We start from the raw sequence: 16,855 nt of genomic DNA on the forward strand, positions 1-16,855 counted from the left end.
AAAATCACCAATCGCTCCCAAACTGATCACTACTTCTAAACTGACCAACATCCGCAAACTGATCCATTTCATCAATCTGACCCATCACACCCAAGCTTACCATCACACCCAAAATGATCGATCAGCCTCAAACTGACTAACATTCTAAAACTGACCCATCACTCCCAAACTGACCATCTCACGCCAACTGACCCATCAACTCCAAACGGATCCATCACTAGCCAACTGAACATCATCCCCAAACGGACCAGCAACCCCAACAGACACATCACTCCCAAACTGACCATGACTGCCAAACTGACCATCATCCCCAAACTAACCCGTCATGCCCAAATTTACCATCATGCCCAAACTGACCATCATCTCCAAACAGACCGAACACTTCCAAACTGACAATCACTGCCAAACTGACCAAAATCGTCAAACTGATCCATCACCACAAATTGGCCATCATCCTCAAACTAACCAATCACCCTCAAACTGACCATTATCTCCAAACTGACCAATCTCTCCCAAACTGACTATCACTCCAAAACTGATCATCATCTATAAAATGATCCACCACTCTCAAACTGACCCATCACCCCCAAAACTGAGTTTTATTGCCAAACTGACCAACATCCTCAAACTGATCCATTACCTGCAAACAGGTCATCATCTGTAAATTGACCCATCACTCTTAAATGGACCATTACCCCAAACTGACCATTATTTCCAAACTGACCATCATCTCCAAATTAATCCATTATTCACAAACTGAACAGTATCCTCAAACTGACCTATCACCCCAAACTGACCCATCACCCTCAAACTGACGAATCAACCTAAAACAGACCCATCACCCCCAAAGTGGCCATCACTCCAAATCAGACCATCAATCCCAAACTGACCATCATCCCCAAAATGACCCATCACTCCCAAATTGACCCATCACTTACACATTCACCATTACCCTCAAACTGATCATCATCCCAATCTGGCCATCATCCTCAAAAAGTCCATGAGCCTCAAACTGAACCATCACTCCAAAACTGGCCATCTGACTCCTACTGACCCATCACTCTCAAACTGACCATCACCCACAAACTGACCCATCACTCCGAAACTGATCGTCATCCCCAAACTGACCCATCACGAGGAAACTAACCCATCACTCCCAAACCCATCACCCCCAAACTGACTATTACTGCCAAACTGATCATCATACCCAAACTGACCCATCACTCTGTAACTGACCCATCACTCTGTAACTGACCACCATCCTCAAACAGACCATCAGTTCCAAACTGATCAATTGATAACTGAACGATCACCCCAAATTGACCATTATTGCCAAACTGACCATCATCCCTAAACTGACCATCACTAGGAGACTGACACATCACTCCCTAATTGGCAATCAACCTTAAACTGACCACCATCTTCAAAATGACCAATCACTTCCAAACTGTCCATCATACCCAAACTGACCCATCACTCTCAAACTGACCATCATCCCGAAAGTGACCATCACCCTCAAACTGACCACTCACTCCAAAACTGACTCATCACCTTCAAACAGTCCCAACATCCCCAAACTGTCCGCTTACTCCCCAAACGATTATCATCACCAAACTGAACCTCATCCACAAACAGAGCAATCACCCTCAAACGATACATTATCTTCAAACGGACCCCTCACTCCCAAACCGAGCATCACCCCTGAAACTTACTATCACCACATAACTGAACATTAGGACAAAACTGACCAACAACCCCAAGCTAAATATCAGCCCCAAACTGACCCATCACTCGGAAACTGATCCACCAATCCCTGATCATCATCCTCAACTGAGCATCATCCACAAACTGACCCATCACTCCTAAATTGGCCATCAGCCTCGAAATGACCATCACACTCAAACTGACCTATCACTCCCAAATTGAACCATCACTCCCAAACTGAACATCATCCCCAAACTGACCAATCACCTCTAGACTGACCCAACACCCCAAACTGGCCATTAACGTCAACATGACCATCACCATAAAACTGACCCATCGGTCTAAAACTGACCATCATCCCCAAACTGACCATTTCCCTCAAACTGACCCATCATTCACAAATTGACAAATAATCCCCAGACTGACAATCATCCCCAAACTGACCTTTCACCCTAAAAATGACCATCTCACTCCAACTGAGAAATCACTCCCAAATCGCCATCCTTTCCAACTGACCATCTCACTCCAACTGACCCATCACAACCAAATTGTTCATCACTTCCAAAATGACGGTCATCCCTAAACAGACAGACCACCCACAAACTGACGCATCGCCTTCAAACTGTCCCATCATCCACAAACAGACCCTTCACTTCCCAACTGACTATTATCCTCAAACTGACCAAAATCCCCAAACTGACCCATCTGTCCCAAACTGAACAATCGCTCCCAAACTGACCGTCATTCTAAAACTGACCATCATCTCCAAACAGACTCATCACTCCAAAAATGGCCATAACCCACAAGCTGACCCATCATTCCCAGTCTGACCAACATCCCCAAAGTGCCCATCATCCCCAAACTGACCCATCACTCCCAAACTGGCCATCACCCTCAAACTGACCCATCACCCTAAAACTGATTATCATCCCCAAACTAACCCATCACTGGGAAGCTAACCCATCACTCCCTAACTGACCATCATTCCCAAATTTACCATCAATCACAAATAACTCATCACTCTAAAACTAGCCGTCAAGCTCAAACTGACCATTACCCTAAAAATGACCCATCACTCCCGTACTGACCATCATCCCCAAAATGACCCATCACTCCCAAATTGACCCATCACTTACACATTCACCATTACCCTCAAACTGACCATCATCCCAATCTGGCCATCATCCTCAAAATGTCCATGAGCCTCAAACTGAACCATCACTCCCAAACTGGCCATCTGATTCCTACTGACCCATCACTCTCAAACTGACCATCACCCACAAACTGACCCATCACTCCGAAACTGATCGTTATCCCCAAACTGACCCATCACGAGGAAACTAACCCATCACTCCCAAACGAGCCACCAACCTGAAACCGACCATCACCCTCAAAATGACCCACCACTCTCAAACAGACCCATCACTCCCAAACTGACCACCATCCCCAAACTGAGCCATCACTAGAAAACTGACTCATCACCCCAAACTGACCTATCATTACCAAATTGACCATCATCCCCCCACTTACCCATATCTCAGATGCTAACCGTCATCCCCAATCACACCATCTCTCTCAAACTGACCATCATCCCGAAAATAACCATCACCTTCAAAATGACTAATCACTTCCAAACTGACACACACCCACAAACTGATTTATCACCTCCAAACTGACCACTACTGCAAAACTGACCGTCATAATCAAACTGACCCATCACTATTAAACTGACCCACCACTACTTAACTGACATTCATCCCCAAACTGACCCATCACTCCCAAACAGACCGATCACTCCAAACTGACTATTACAATGAAACTGACCATCATCCCTAAACTGACCCATCTCTAGGAAAGTTACCCATCAAACCCTAACTGATCATCATCTCCAAACTGACCATCATCCCGAGCCAGCCCATCATCCCGAAACCGACCCATCACTCCCAAATTGACCATCATCCTCAAAATGGTCATCGCCCTCAAACTGACCAATCACACTCAACTTGACCCATCACTCCCAAACTGACCATCACTCCCAGTCTGGCACTGATCCCCAAACTAACTCTTCACCCGCAAACTGACCCATCACTCCCAAACTAACAATCTCACTCTAAATGAACCATTATTCCCAAACTGACCATCCTTTCCAAATTTACCATCACCCACAAACTGACCAATCACTCCCAAACTGACCATTATCCCCAAACTGATGGAAGGTGTTGTCAACAGTGCTATCAAGTGGCACTTACTCACCAAAAACCTACTCACTGATGCTTAGTTTGGGTTCAGCCAGAACCACTCGGCTCCAAACTCATTACACCATTCGTCCAAACATGGACAAACGAGCTGAATTCCAAAGGTGAGGTGAGAGTGACTGCCCTTGATATCAAGGCAGCATTTGATCGACTGTGGCATCAAGGAGCCCGAGTAAAATTGAAATCAATGGGAATCAAGGGGAAAACAATCCAGTGGCTGGAGTCATACCTAGCACAAAGGAAGATGGTAGTGATTGTTGGCGGCCAATTATCTCAGGCCTAGGACATTGCTGCAGGAGTTCCTCAGGGCAGTGTCCGAGGCCCAAACATCTTCAGCTGCTTCATCAATAACATTCCCTCCATCATAAGGTCAGAAATGGGGATGTTCGCTGATGATTGCACAGTGTTCAGTTCCATTCGCAACCCCTCAGATAATGAAGCAGTCCTGGCCCGCACGCAGCAAGACCAGGCCTGGCCTGATAAGTGGCAAGTAACATTCGTGCCAGGCAAGTGCCAGGAAATGACTATTTCCAACAAGAGACAGACTAACCACCTCGCCTTGACATTCAACGGCATTACCATCGCCGAATCCCACACCATTAACATCCTGGGGGTCACCATTGACCAGAAACTTAACTGGACCAGCCACAAAAATACGGTGTCTACAAGAGCAGGTCAGAGGCTGGGTATTCTGTGGCGAGTGACTCACCTCCTGACTCCCCCAAAACTTTCCACCATCGACAAGGCGCAAGTCAGGAGTGCGATAGAATTCTCTCCATTTGTCTGGATGAGTGCAGCTCCAACAAACCTCAAGAAGCTCAACACCATCCAGGACAAAGCAGCCCGCTTGATTGGCACCCCATTCACCACCCTAAACATGGACTCCCTTCACCACCAGCGAACCATGGCTGCAGTGTGTACCATCCACAGCATGCACTGCAGCAACTCTCCAAGGCTTCTTCAACAGCACTTCCCAAACCCGCGACCTCTACCATCTAGAAGGACAAGGGCAGCAGGCACATGGGAACAACACTGCCTGCACGTTCCCCTCCAAGTCACACACCATCCCAACTTGGAAATATATCGCCGTACCTTCGTCATCGCTGGGTCAAAATCCTGGAACTCACTACCTAACAGCACTGTGGGAGAACCTTCACCACACGGACTGTCGCGGCTCAAGAAGGCGGCTCACCACCACCTTCTCAAGGACATTTGGGGATGGGCAATAAATGCTGACCTTGCCAGCGACGCCCACATCCCATGAACGAATAAAAAAAACTGTCTTGTTTACTATCTAAGCCCAATGAATGCATCCCTTTGATGATCAAGTCTTGATTTTATACCTAATGGTTGCACCCACGGTACGATAATGTACGACTTTTACAATTGAATGCGATATTTGTAAGATTTTGAACTGATTTTACACCTAATGTGTCGATCGAATTGTTTTATCCTGATTGTAAACCTAATGAATTTTACCCTGCCGAGTTTATGCTGATTTTACACCGATTCAAAGCGACCATTGCATAATTTTGAATTATTTTAGACCCACTGACTGCACCCCTGTACGATTTTATACAACTTTTACACATAAATATAATTGGTGTCTATTTTGCAAACATTTTACACTTGATGGATGTACTGCTTTTATGATTTTGTATGACTTTCATAATTGAATGCAGTATTTATTTGATTTTATACTGATTTTAAACCTAATGAATGAGCCCCAGAATGTTTTTGTACTGATTTTACACATCATGAATTGTCTGCTGCATGATTTTGTACTGATTTTAAACCGCCTTCTTGAGCCGCTGCAGTCCGTGTGGTGAAGGTTCTCCCACAGTGCTGTTTGGTAGTGAGTTCCAGGATTTTGACCCAGCGATGACGAAGGTACGATATATTTCCAAGTTGGGATGGTGTGTGACCGATTCAAAGTGGGCTCAGTGTAATTTGTACGAATGTTATTCCTAATTACTGCACCCTCTGTACGATTTTATACAACTTTTAAACTTCATTACAATATTTATGTGATTTTGTACAGATTTTTCACTTAATGAAAGGATCTCCTATCTTATTTTGTGTTGATTTGAAACGTAATGACTGCACCCCCTTAATAACTTTCTTATAATTTGAATGAATAATTACCTCTATGATGCTTTACTGATTTTTACACTTAAATAATACGTCCCCTGTATGATGTTTCTACTGATTTTGTACTGCGTTGCTACCCGATGAATGCCTCCGTGTATGAATTTGAACTAATTTTACATCAAATGGAAGCATCGCCTATTCGGTTTTGTGTTGATTTACACCGAGTGAATGCGCCACGCTTTCTGAATTTGTGTCAGACGCTGATAAAGGATCCTGAATAGGTTAAAACTGGGCCTTTGAGAGGTTAAGCTTTACTCCGCCTTGTCCCCATGCTGTGACATTTGATGATATTCTTCTGATTTCTGCCTAAAGAAATAAATTATTCGCATGATACAAAACTCGAGGCACTCAACTAAAGTCCTGAAACTGAGAAAACCTCTAATATCGCGCGATGTTCTAATATTCAGCAATGCAACTTAGCAAAATTCTGATCAGTAAATATTCAAGCAGACCTGAAGATCTGATCTTAAATTCTGAATGACTTGCAAAAATACACTGTCCTCCAAATAGACGTAAGTCACACCTTTAGGGATGGGCAATAAATGCTGGCTTTGCCAGCGACGCCCACATCCCATGAACGAATAAAAAACCTTCCACCGAGAAACGGATCACCATTTGCCGGCGGTGGACGAACCACTGCCACAAAACTTCCGTTTGCTGCCCTCTCACAGTGAGTATCAATTTCCGGTCTCACCGGACGATATGGGAAGAGATTTCCAACCTGCTGCCTGGATGTGCAATTGCTGCTGCGGATGGGCCGCCCGTTATAGAAACCGCCCGATGTTCATTCCCATGTTTGATGTTAGTCGGCGGGTTGAGAATACAGGGGTGAAAATAAACTTCGGCAGTTCGTGCAGAAAGGGTGACAGTAAATTGGCAGCCGATTTATAACCATCCGATTTCCATCTCCATTCAGGTCAAAGGCAAAGAAAAATGGACAAGGTATAAAATGGATTACCAATTCATTATCGTCCTTTTTTTGCTACTGCGAAATGGGAAATCGTGCGGTTTTATAACGGGTGGCCGATCCACAGTAAGAGTTAAAATCTGCCCAATGGTCTCTACACTGTCCCCTATCACCTTTTAGGACCATGGCTGTTTGCTTTGTGTTCCATCTGTTGAATTTATGACATAGAATAGCCTTCGAACATTCAATTTGTGATCTACTGGGCTGCACAGTCTTGAGAGAATGGGTTGCCAGCTGATCCGCTGGTTTAGTGAAATACCTGATTGTCAACTAGCACGAACTTTCTGCCTTTCGAATTCTCCTTTGGTTCCCAGGCGTTTGCGAAGCCTTCACTTGATCGACTTGTTCAGCTGTGGTGCCTCGATTTTAACCTGCCCGATCTGGTGGAAACCAGGTGAGGGGACCAGTTAAAATGGAACTGGGGAAATACCTGTCCCCTCCTGACCCAGATCTGGCTGACTGCAATTTTAAATGGCCAAACCAACAGGGTCCTCTTTAAATCTGCTGATCGGATTCCAGCAAACTGCTTTTTTAAACTGCGGCCTGAGCGGGGGAGCAGTGATTTGCTTTCCCGCCAGGTCAAACCTGCCAGGAACAGCAGCCAGGACCAGAAGATGCCCAACAAGGTAAGTGTTTTAAACTTTTATTTGGTTGCTTGTCGTCTAGAAGTAGCAAGAGTGCTCCTCTGAGCCCCACAAGGAAGCGCTGGACCTCCCCTGCCCTGTTATTACGCCTCTCCCCTGACCATGATTTCCCTGCCATTCTCCGCCCATCCACTTACCCTGTGCGCGGAACGGTTTCCCCGGGTCCCAGGCGGCAGCTTCCTGCCATCCAATTTTAACGGCCTGGCAGTGGCTTTCCACAGCCTTTTCAGTCTGGAACTCAACAGCCGGCAGGTTAATCAGGCCCGGCAGTTAAAATCAGCGGAGCCAGTCTGCGACGTCACCCGGATGGGCAACTTAGTTTCCCGCCTTGGCATTAAAATGGAGATCATAGGAGATTCCATTTTTCGCTTCTGCTCTGGCCCAAAATTACTTGTTCTATTGTGTGTGTCCAGGATTTCAGATCTCCCGTCAGAACTGAAGACATGAAAAACCTGAGAGGTGATGTGTGCAGAGGAAAATCATCAAGAAACAGTCATTGCCTTGAATTCAACAAGTTATTCAAAAAGTTCATTTAGTTGTGTTCTTCTTATAGAGAACCCAGGTTAGATGAGATTTAGAATACTGTGCAGAGTTCTGGTCTCCATATTACAAAAATAATGTCGAAGGACTGGAGAATGTGCAAGTAAGATTTACAAGAATGGTCCCAGAACTGAGAGGGTATAACTATCAGGAAAGACTGAACAGGCTGGGGTTCCTTCCTCTAGAAAAGAGAAGGCTGAGGGGTGACCTGATAGAGGTCTTTAAAATTATGAAGAGGCTCGATAGGGTAGACGTAGAGAAGATGTTCCCAAATGTGGGGAGTCCAAAACTAGGGGCCATATATATAAATAGTCACTAATAAATCCAATACGGAATTCAGGAGAAACTTCTTTACTCAGAGTTTGCTGACAATGTGGAACTGGCTACCACAGGGAGTTGTTGAGGCGAATAGCATAGATGAAATTAAGGGGAAGCTAGATAAGTATATGAGGGAGAAAGGAATAGAAGGATACGTTGATAGGGTGAGATGAAGTAAGGTGGGAGGTGGCTCATGTGGAGCATAAACACGGGCATAGACCCGTTGGGCCGAATGGCCTGTTTCTGTGCTGTAAATTCTACGTAATTCTATGAAATAAAGTGGGAGGTCGACAAATTTCAAAGCTTGTGAGGCAATCTTTAAATGTACTGACTCTTTCCACTAAAAGATCCTTTAATTGTCCCCCTATTAGAGAGATTAAATCCACCGACTCTCAATCCAAATGCATTAACTGTCCAATCAGACTGTCCTCTCCAATACATTACTAGATTTTTTCACTGCTTAATTAATTTCCAAACAACGGCACGGACAAAGACAAAGAAACAGCTTTCAGATTAGATGTTTATTTTTACACAGACTGACAGGTCTGCACAGTTCAGGTCATCACTGCCATGGGAACAATGGAATTTTTGTAATTAAATGTCATTATCACATATTACTAAGCATTTGAGAGATTTTCGCCCATCTAACTGTTATCCCCCTCTCACCTCCGCGCAAGTTCTGTTAATACCTCCAGGAATCCAACATTTCTACATATCTGTGGGGCTGTTCAGCTGTACAAAACTGACTAGATTACTTTCTTTGTGTAAAAGCGCGTGTTCTTCGATCTAACGTGCACCACGGACCCTCCTTATGTCGATATTATGTACAGCACTAATTAAAAAGATAGAAAAAATGTAACTCAGAGCTAGATTAAGCTAATCTATCACAAACATGCGATTTTGTTTTAGCAAATGCCTTGCATGAACCTATAAGTGGAAATCCTCATTTATCCATTACTGTAGGAGTGGAGATGTCGAAATGTTTTTTGAACCTATGATGGAAATACTATTCTAGACTCCTTACTCTTTCAACAGGCAATAACACTGCAAAATGTCCTCATCCCGAGCCATTAGGAGTCAAAGCAGCTCGGCTCAACATGTTTGTTGAATTGACTGTAACTAATGTCAATCATTGTGCAATGCTCGTGTGTCACTTGAGGTTTCTCTTAGGTATAAATGAGGCCTTATTTTGAAAACAGAAGATCTGTGTACCCATAACACTAAGAGACAACGCCGCTTCTCTCCGAAAATGGGACTGCCGGTAATCATACAGATAGAAAACATATACTACCCTATTCTTGCAATTATTGGTGTTCCTGGTAAGCTTTTTACATTCAGTCAATATTTAGATTTAACAGTGCTTCACTGTATCACTGCTCCTGCTGTCGGTGTAATAATATTGTGTGTTTATCTGTTTATTTTGAAGTGTATGATTTGCAGACACTGGCATCAAAGCAATTAAATTAATTGATCCAAGTTTTAGTCATATTGTTAATGTAACAACCTGAAAAGAATCACAATTTACTGACTTTTTTTAAAATTCAGCAATTTAGTGGGGATATCTTCTCTTTTGTAGACGGTCTTGCAGTTTTGTGTCTGAGTCAAGGATTGGTATGGAATCGGGCGAACAAACCAACAATTTTTAAGGGGCCGCTGGAGGCTGTTCAAAAAAAGCATAGGACATTTTCCCTTTTTATATTTGTGAGCAGAGGAGAAACAGGAGAGATCCTCCCGGGCGCACAAAAGAAATCTGGGCCAGTGTTCGAGTATTGGAGCCCACTGGGGCTGTATCCCGTCCCCATTTGGCCAGATCAGCATCGGAGCCGGCTGATTCCCCGCTCTTCTGGCGCCTGCAGCCAGCCAGCAGCATTTAAACAAGGCTGGAAACCGAGCCTCAGGGGCTGACATTGGTCTTCCCCAGTAGCGCGAAGCGGGCTCCGGGCGATCGAGCAGCTCATTTTACACCCAGTCTGATGGTCCTTTCCATTGAAGACAGTGGAAGCGAAAATCGGGCGCAGTTTCAAGCGGGCTGTCGATTCGTTATGTGCTCGTTTCGCGCTACTGAAAAAGAGCAATTTCACCCCTTACATCTGACACACCCTGGTGGAGCGGAGAGAGGAATAGATGGTGGGCAGGGTTTCAATGGAAAGTAAATTTGGGTAAAATGGGCTGCCGATTTGCAATCACCAGTTTGACGCGACTCTGCGATACCAATTTCACCCAGGTGGTCACTAATTATCCGAGTTGCGACTGAAGCAGTTTTTGTCACTGCTACTGGATATGGGAAACAGTGGGGGTTATGTGTTGGTGCCGGGCGAGGTCATTGACCGCTGGCAACTAGTCGGAAATGTTGTGTGTATAGTGTAATCCTGAAGGACACGATTCTGAAACTGTGCGATTTAGTATGTTGTATTAAGCTGCAGCCAGTTAGTGTTGTGAGCCCGCAAAGCAAAGTGAAACAAGTGATGCTAAAGCGAGTCCAACTATTGCTGTGCTGTTGTAATTCTAAATCCAAGTTGTTGTACTTGGTGATTTCTCCCGTAAATATGGGATAGATTTTAGTCTTTACATCCGGGGTGTTCGGCATCACTTGGGTCAAACACAAAAAAAGGAAATTCCTCCGGGGAGGATGACACTTCCTTAAAAAAACAGCAGATTGTCTTCCATTACTTTCAATGGAAGGAAAATCCGGCGGGTTGACCGTCAGATTTTCATTTTTATATAGGGGTAGAAATTGGTCTCAGGCGGTAGCGGGAAACGGGCGGTCTGATGTCTGCTTCCCGTTCTACTCCCTGTCTGAAATTCAGCTTCACTGAGAGTGCATAACACCCGTACCATGAAACACCGCCCATTTCAGGCTACTGCCCAAGATTTCTCCCCCACAGAATCGGGCGATGTTTAATGTCCAGGTGATTGAGATTACAATCTGTCCCAAGTTTCCTTTGCATGGTAGAAATAGAGTGAGAGCATTAGAATTTCCGCTGGTTCTTCTCCCGATTTCGCGCTACCACCTGGAAATCCGGGAATAACGGTGCAACCGGGTGAAGTTACCACAGGAATAAAAACAGAAAAATGCTGGAAACACTCAGCAGGTCAGGCAGCGTCTGTGGAGAAAGAAACAGAGTTAACGTTTCAGGTCAATGATTTTTCATCGCAACTGGAACAAATGAAAGACAAACCTTTACCAGAAACATTTCTGATATATATCCAAAATTCCTTCTGCCCATGCTCAGACCCGTGGTAACTCCGGCCATTTAACTGGTTGCTTTGATCTAAGCATTTCCGGTGTTACTTTGCCGGGGCACAATCCAAAATGAAGTGTTTGCTGTTATGTTGTTCACTTGTAACAATGTGTCGCTGAAAAATCTTACTTTGCTGGTTATTTGCTGATGAAGAGCACGGGAAGATCACCTGGTAATAGATTTCATCTGCTTCCAGGAAACCAAAAGATGGAATATTCCAGTCGGAATCGTGTTATCACACTGAAACCTACGTTACATGATTATTGGGGATATTTGTAATGAGGATACACTGGGGTACATTTTAAGCCTGATGCTTGGCTTAAAACTGGCATTGGGTTTCGGCCGCCTGCCATAGGTGGGCTAACGGATACGCAACACCAGTTTTATATCAAGACGGACAGTTGGAAACCTACCCCACGATTTTTATGGAGGGATAGAGGTGAGCAAGTTAACCGCCCATTCTGCACCCAACCCGAAATTCCTTTCTGTTAAAGTCAATGGAAATGAAAATGGGGCGGATTCTATGACGGGCACCGGTCAGAAAAGGCCAATTTTGGTCGGGTGAAAAATCCTCCCGCGTATTTCAGTCCATCAATTTTTTAATCTTTTGAAGTAACTCACAAAATAAGTTAGTGACGTATGTCCATAGAGAAATGTATCTTTTCAGAATGCCTTAGTTTATCGGATAGAGTGGGAGAAAGAGAAAGATATTTGAGCAGCAAGAAAAAAAAAATCCCTGTATTTTCAGACAAAGAACTGATCTTCCTCTCAATATAAGGAAAGTTAGTAATTCAATTTCCTCCTTTTTGCAGCTAATTTGGTGACAGTTGTGATTCTCTCCCGCAGAAGTTGCGGCCTCTCCAATTGCATCACCCGTTACCTGGTGGCCATGGCAGTGGCGGATCTAATGATCCTGATATTTGAAGTGATCTTTTATGAGCTTCAAGATGCTTATTTCCCATATTCATTCCTGAACTACACTCCAATTTGTAGTTTCAATATCGCTATGCTTTTTGTTTCCATTGATTGTTCTGTCTGGTTAACTGTCGCTTTCACCTTTGATCGATTTATGTCTATTTGTTGTCAAAAGTTGCGAACAAAATATTTCACTGAAAAAACCGTGTATGTAGTTATAACAGTGGTGAGTTCCTTAAGCTTATTAGAAAATATTCCAATGTACTTTATATTTAAACCTCGGGAAATAATTGACAATGTACCATGGTCCTGCTTTGTAAAATCAAGCTTCTATACCTTACCCATATGGGTAGCATATTTGTGGATAGAAACAATTTTAACTCCATTTGTTCCATTTGTGTTGATTTTACTGCTCAATGCTGTGACCATCAAGCACATTGTACTGGCCAATAGATTGAGGAAGGGTCTCCGTGGAAACAGCAATAGTGAGAATCACAATGATCCAGAGATGGAGAACCGAAGGAAATCCATCATTTTACTGCTCGCCATATCTGGCAGTTTTATACTTTTATGGATGCTAATTTTCATAAATTTCATAGTTGTGCAATTTACAGATATGCAATTTTTAGAAACAAATTACAATGACCCTTTCACCATTATGGAAAAATTTGGGTACATGCTCAGGTCTTTGAGTACTTGCACTAACACGTTTATTTATGCAGTGTCCCAGAGTAAATTCAGAGAGGAATTGAAGAATGCAATAAAGAGTCCTCTGACTCTCATTACTAATTTAATCAAACAATTTAAATGACTTCACAGAACTAAAGTGCAATTACATTGATCGGAACCTAACAGAAGTTGTTCAATTGAGATGTGGAAACAGGAAATTCCAATCGCAGTGGGGGCTGCAATCTGGTCCCCATATTAGACATCATATTGTATGAGATCAAAGATGCTTGGGGTAATATTAACTTTTGCCGATAGTGTAAGGCAGGCATTATCGGATCGCGACAAACACATAACAATTTTTCAGAACTGAATTAAATCAACTCGACAAACATATCTGTTCCTTTTGACTGATCTAAACCCAACATCTGTTTCCCGAGCATATCCTTCAACACATCCACCCGTCAGAAACACATGCATCTGTTGAAACTGCTAGCTATTCCCTTCATCTTGTAAATTATCCAACGTGTGTTTGATCCTTTCAGTGAAAAGATCCTGCTTGATCTGCCATTTTTCTCCCAAGTTGCGAATTTACAACTTGTGACATGAAATTTGAAATGTTCACCACATGGAATAATTTGGTTGAATAAACTTGCTGATCACCTTCATGGTTTTGGACAATCCAGTTGGGTCGCTCCAAGTCTGCTCTTTTTCAAGGAACAGCCAGCTGCCTTCAAGTTTTCTGGAAACGTCAATTGATGACCACCTAGAATCGTGTCTGTTGCTGGACTAAGACTGTAAACCTACCATGGGAGTAATGGCTGATATTTCTTCATCCACTTGTCCAATTTAGTCTTGGAATGTTGATATAGATTCGACCTCAACCATTAACCCTGCAAGTGAATTCCACAGCCTCACAACCATTTGTGCAAAGAGCTTTCTGTTGCCCTGGACCTATTTCTGTTGTTCCCTAATGATATACAAATTTAACAGTAATCTATGTACTAGAGCATTAAAAGCAGACCATTAATAAACTGTTGCAATAATAATTGAATAGGGCATTTTGGTACTCCATGTTACATCGCATTGCGGTGGATTATCAATTTGCTGCCCATGCGTAAAACTCTCGCTGTGGCTCAAACCCGCCTTGTAGAAACAGCTTGATTTTCATCTCCACTGATTTCAATGCAAATAATAATTGGTTGGTTTCGATGAAAGGCGGCCGATCCACAAAGTTATTTTACCTGGGAGCAGAAAGTTGAAAATCGAACCGTAAGCCTGCCCATCATTACCTATGTCGTCACATACACTGACAACTCGGGATTAATTTGATTTACCTGAGCTGACCCTACGCTGTAAGGGGCATGATTAAGAAGTTTGCGGATGATACAAAAATTGGCCATGTGGCTGATAGTGAGGAGGAAAGTTGCAGATTGTGGGAAGATATCAATGGATTGGTCAGGTGGGCAGAAAAGTGGCAAATGGAATTCAATCCAGAGAAATGTGAGGTAATGCATTTGGGGAGGGCAAACAAGGCAAGGGAACACACAATAAATGGGAGGATACAGAGAGGGGTAGAAGAAGAGAGGGACCTTGGAGCGCATGTCCACAGATGGTTGAAGGTAGCAGGATAGCTGGATAAGTGGTTAAGAAGGCATATGGGATACTTTCATTTATTAACCGAGGCATAGAACGTAAGAGCAGGGAGGTTATGCTAGAACTGTATAAAACATTGGTTAGGCCACAGCTTGAGTACTGCATACATTTCTGGTCACCACATTACAGGAAAGATGTGATTGCACTAGAGATGGTACAGAAGACATTTATGAGGATGTTGCCAGGACTGGAGAATTTTAGCTATAAGGAAAGATTGGATAGGCTGGGGCTGTTTTCTTTGGAGCAGAGGAGGTTGAGGGGTGATTTAATTAAGATGTATAAAATTATGAGCAGCCTGGATAGATTGGTTAGGAAGGGCCTATTTCCCTTAGCAGAGAGGTCAGTAACCAGGGGACGTAGGTTGAAAGTAGTTGGTAGAGGGGTTAAAGGGGAGCAGAGGAAAAAAGTTTCACCCTGCCGGTGGTGGGGTCTGGAATCATTACCTGAAAGGGTGGTAGATGTAGAAACCATCATCACATCTAAAGAACACTTGGATATGCACTTGAAGTGCCGTGGCCTACAAGGCTACGGACCAAGTGCTGGAAAGTGGGATTAATCTGGTAGCTCTTTTTCGACCGGCACAGACACGATGGGCTGAATGGCCTCCTTCTGTGCCGTAATTTTTTCTCAGGGTATCGGGAGGGAGCTGCTTCTATCCAACTGTACTGGGTTTTGTCACTGGCAAGCTGCCTTTTCACTTCTCGTTTATTGAAACCTGAGTTGCATAACATAGTCTGTAAAAGGCACAGCTTCCAGTGGTGAAATGTTTACAATCATGGCCTATCACTGATTAACTATGGGTTAATACATAGGACATGTGTCAATGTGAGATTTTTTTTGTGGAAAAGAAGAGGTTTTTTTTAACCCATTATCAGTGTTAAGCGGGCCCAGATCAGGTCAGGTAAAGAGTAAAGCTTCCCTCCTTCTCCATTTGACCATGAGTCACCTCCTTTCATTCTCCGACTGCTGCTCACCATTCATTGCTGCTCTTGCAGATCACAAAGACATACTTGTATATATAAAAAAAACCACAGGGAGGCCATTCAGCCTCTCTAGCTCATCCATGCTCAGACTCTCCCATGTCTAACTGCCGCTATAGAATGATGACTTTGTCTCCATTCCCCCACCCAGAGACCAGTCCAATAATCACTTTTCACCCGTGGTCCTGTAGTGATGGTATAGCTTGAATCACCTCGGGGCCTCTTGCTCTATTAAAGGTGCCTGACCTGCTGCAGCATCCAGTTCCCCTGAGTGAATGAATTGAATAGTTCTCGGCCATTGTCAGGACAAGACTTTAAATGAATATGTTGCAGGAGGCAGGAGGTAATTCCAGAAGTTATGCTATGGAGTTTAATATTCCTGGCAGCAATGGAATTAATTAATTTAAACAGGGAGAACTGGAGGTTTGGTAAACCAGTTCTGGTTCAAACTTCAAGATCCTGTCAGCTGCTTAGTGAGATACTGCAGCTGGTTAATGTATTGGAGGATGGAATTTGTCACCTTGAGAGGGGAAGATCGTTGTGCTGGGGATTTGAGGACGCGGATGATAGCTCACCAAGGACCCTGGGCCTTAGACTGGGCAGTGTACCTTGTGACAATATGCTGGGACACTGCACCTTCTCTGAGATATGGTGCTGTTGGAGAGGTTTAATGGGCAGGATTGCATCCTGGGCTGGGCTGGGCTGGCTGTGCTCAGTCACATTGCTGCACTCTTTACTCGTATATGTAGGGGGCCTATCCGTGGCATTGACTCGGCCGCCAATGGTGGGGCAAAGGAAGTGGGGGTGTGGGGGGAAA

General features: G+C 43.9%; 1 protein-coding gene across 1 annotated transcript; it reads left to right on the plus strand.

Annotated features, from left to right (window-relative positions):
- The first annotated feature begins 9,828 nt into the window (after positions 1–9,828).
- Positions 9,829–13,547, plus strand: LOC137305297 (probable G-protein coupled receptor 139). The gene is made up of 2 exons (XM_067974147.1): positions 9,829–9,898; positions 12,634–13,547. The coding sequence occupies exons 1-2, from the start codon at positions 9,829–9,831 to the stop codon at positions 13,545–13,547; spliced, it is 984 nt and encodes a 327-aa protein (XP_067830248.1).
- Positions 13,548–16,855: the final 3,308 nt, after the last annotated feature.

This window comes from Heptranchias perlo, chromosome 39 (assembly GCF_035084215.1).
Source record: "Heptranchias perlo isolate sHepPer1 chromosome 39, sHepPer1.hap1, whole genome shotgun sequence".
Classification (NCBI taxonomy): Eukaryota; Metazoa; Chordata; class Chondrichthyes; order Hexanchiformes; family Hexanchidae; genus Heptranchias; species Heptranchias perlo.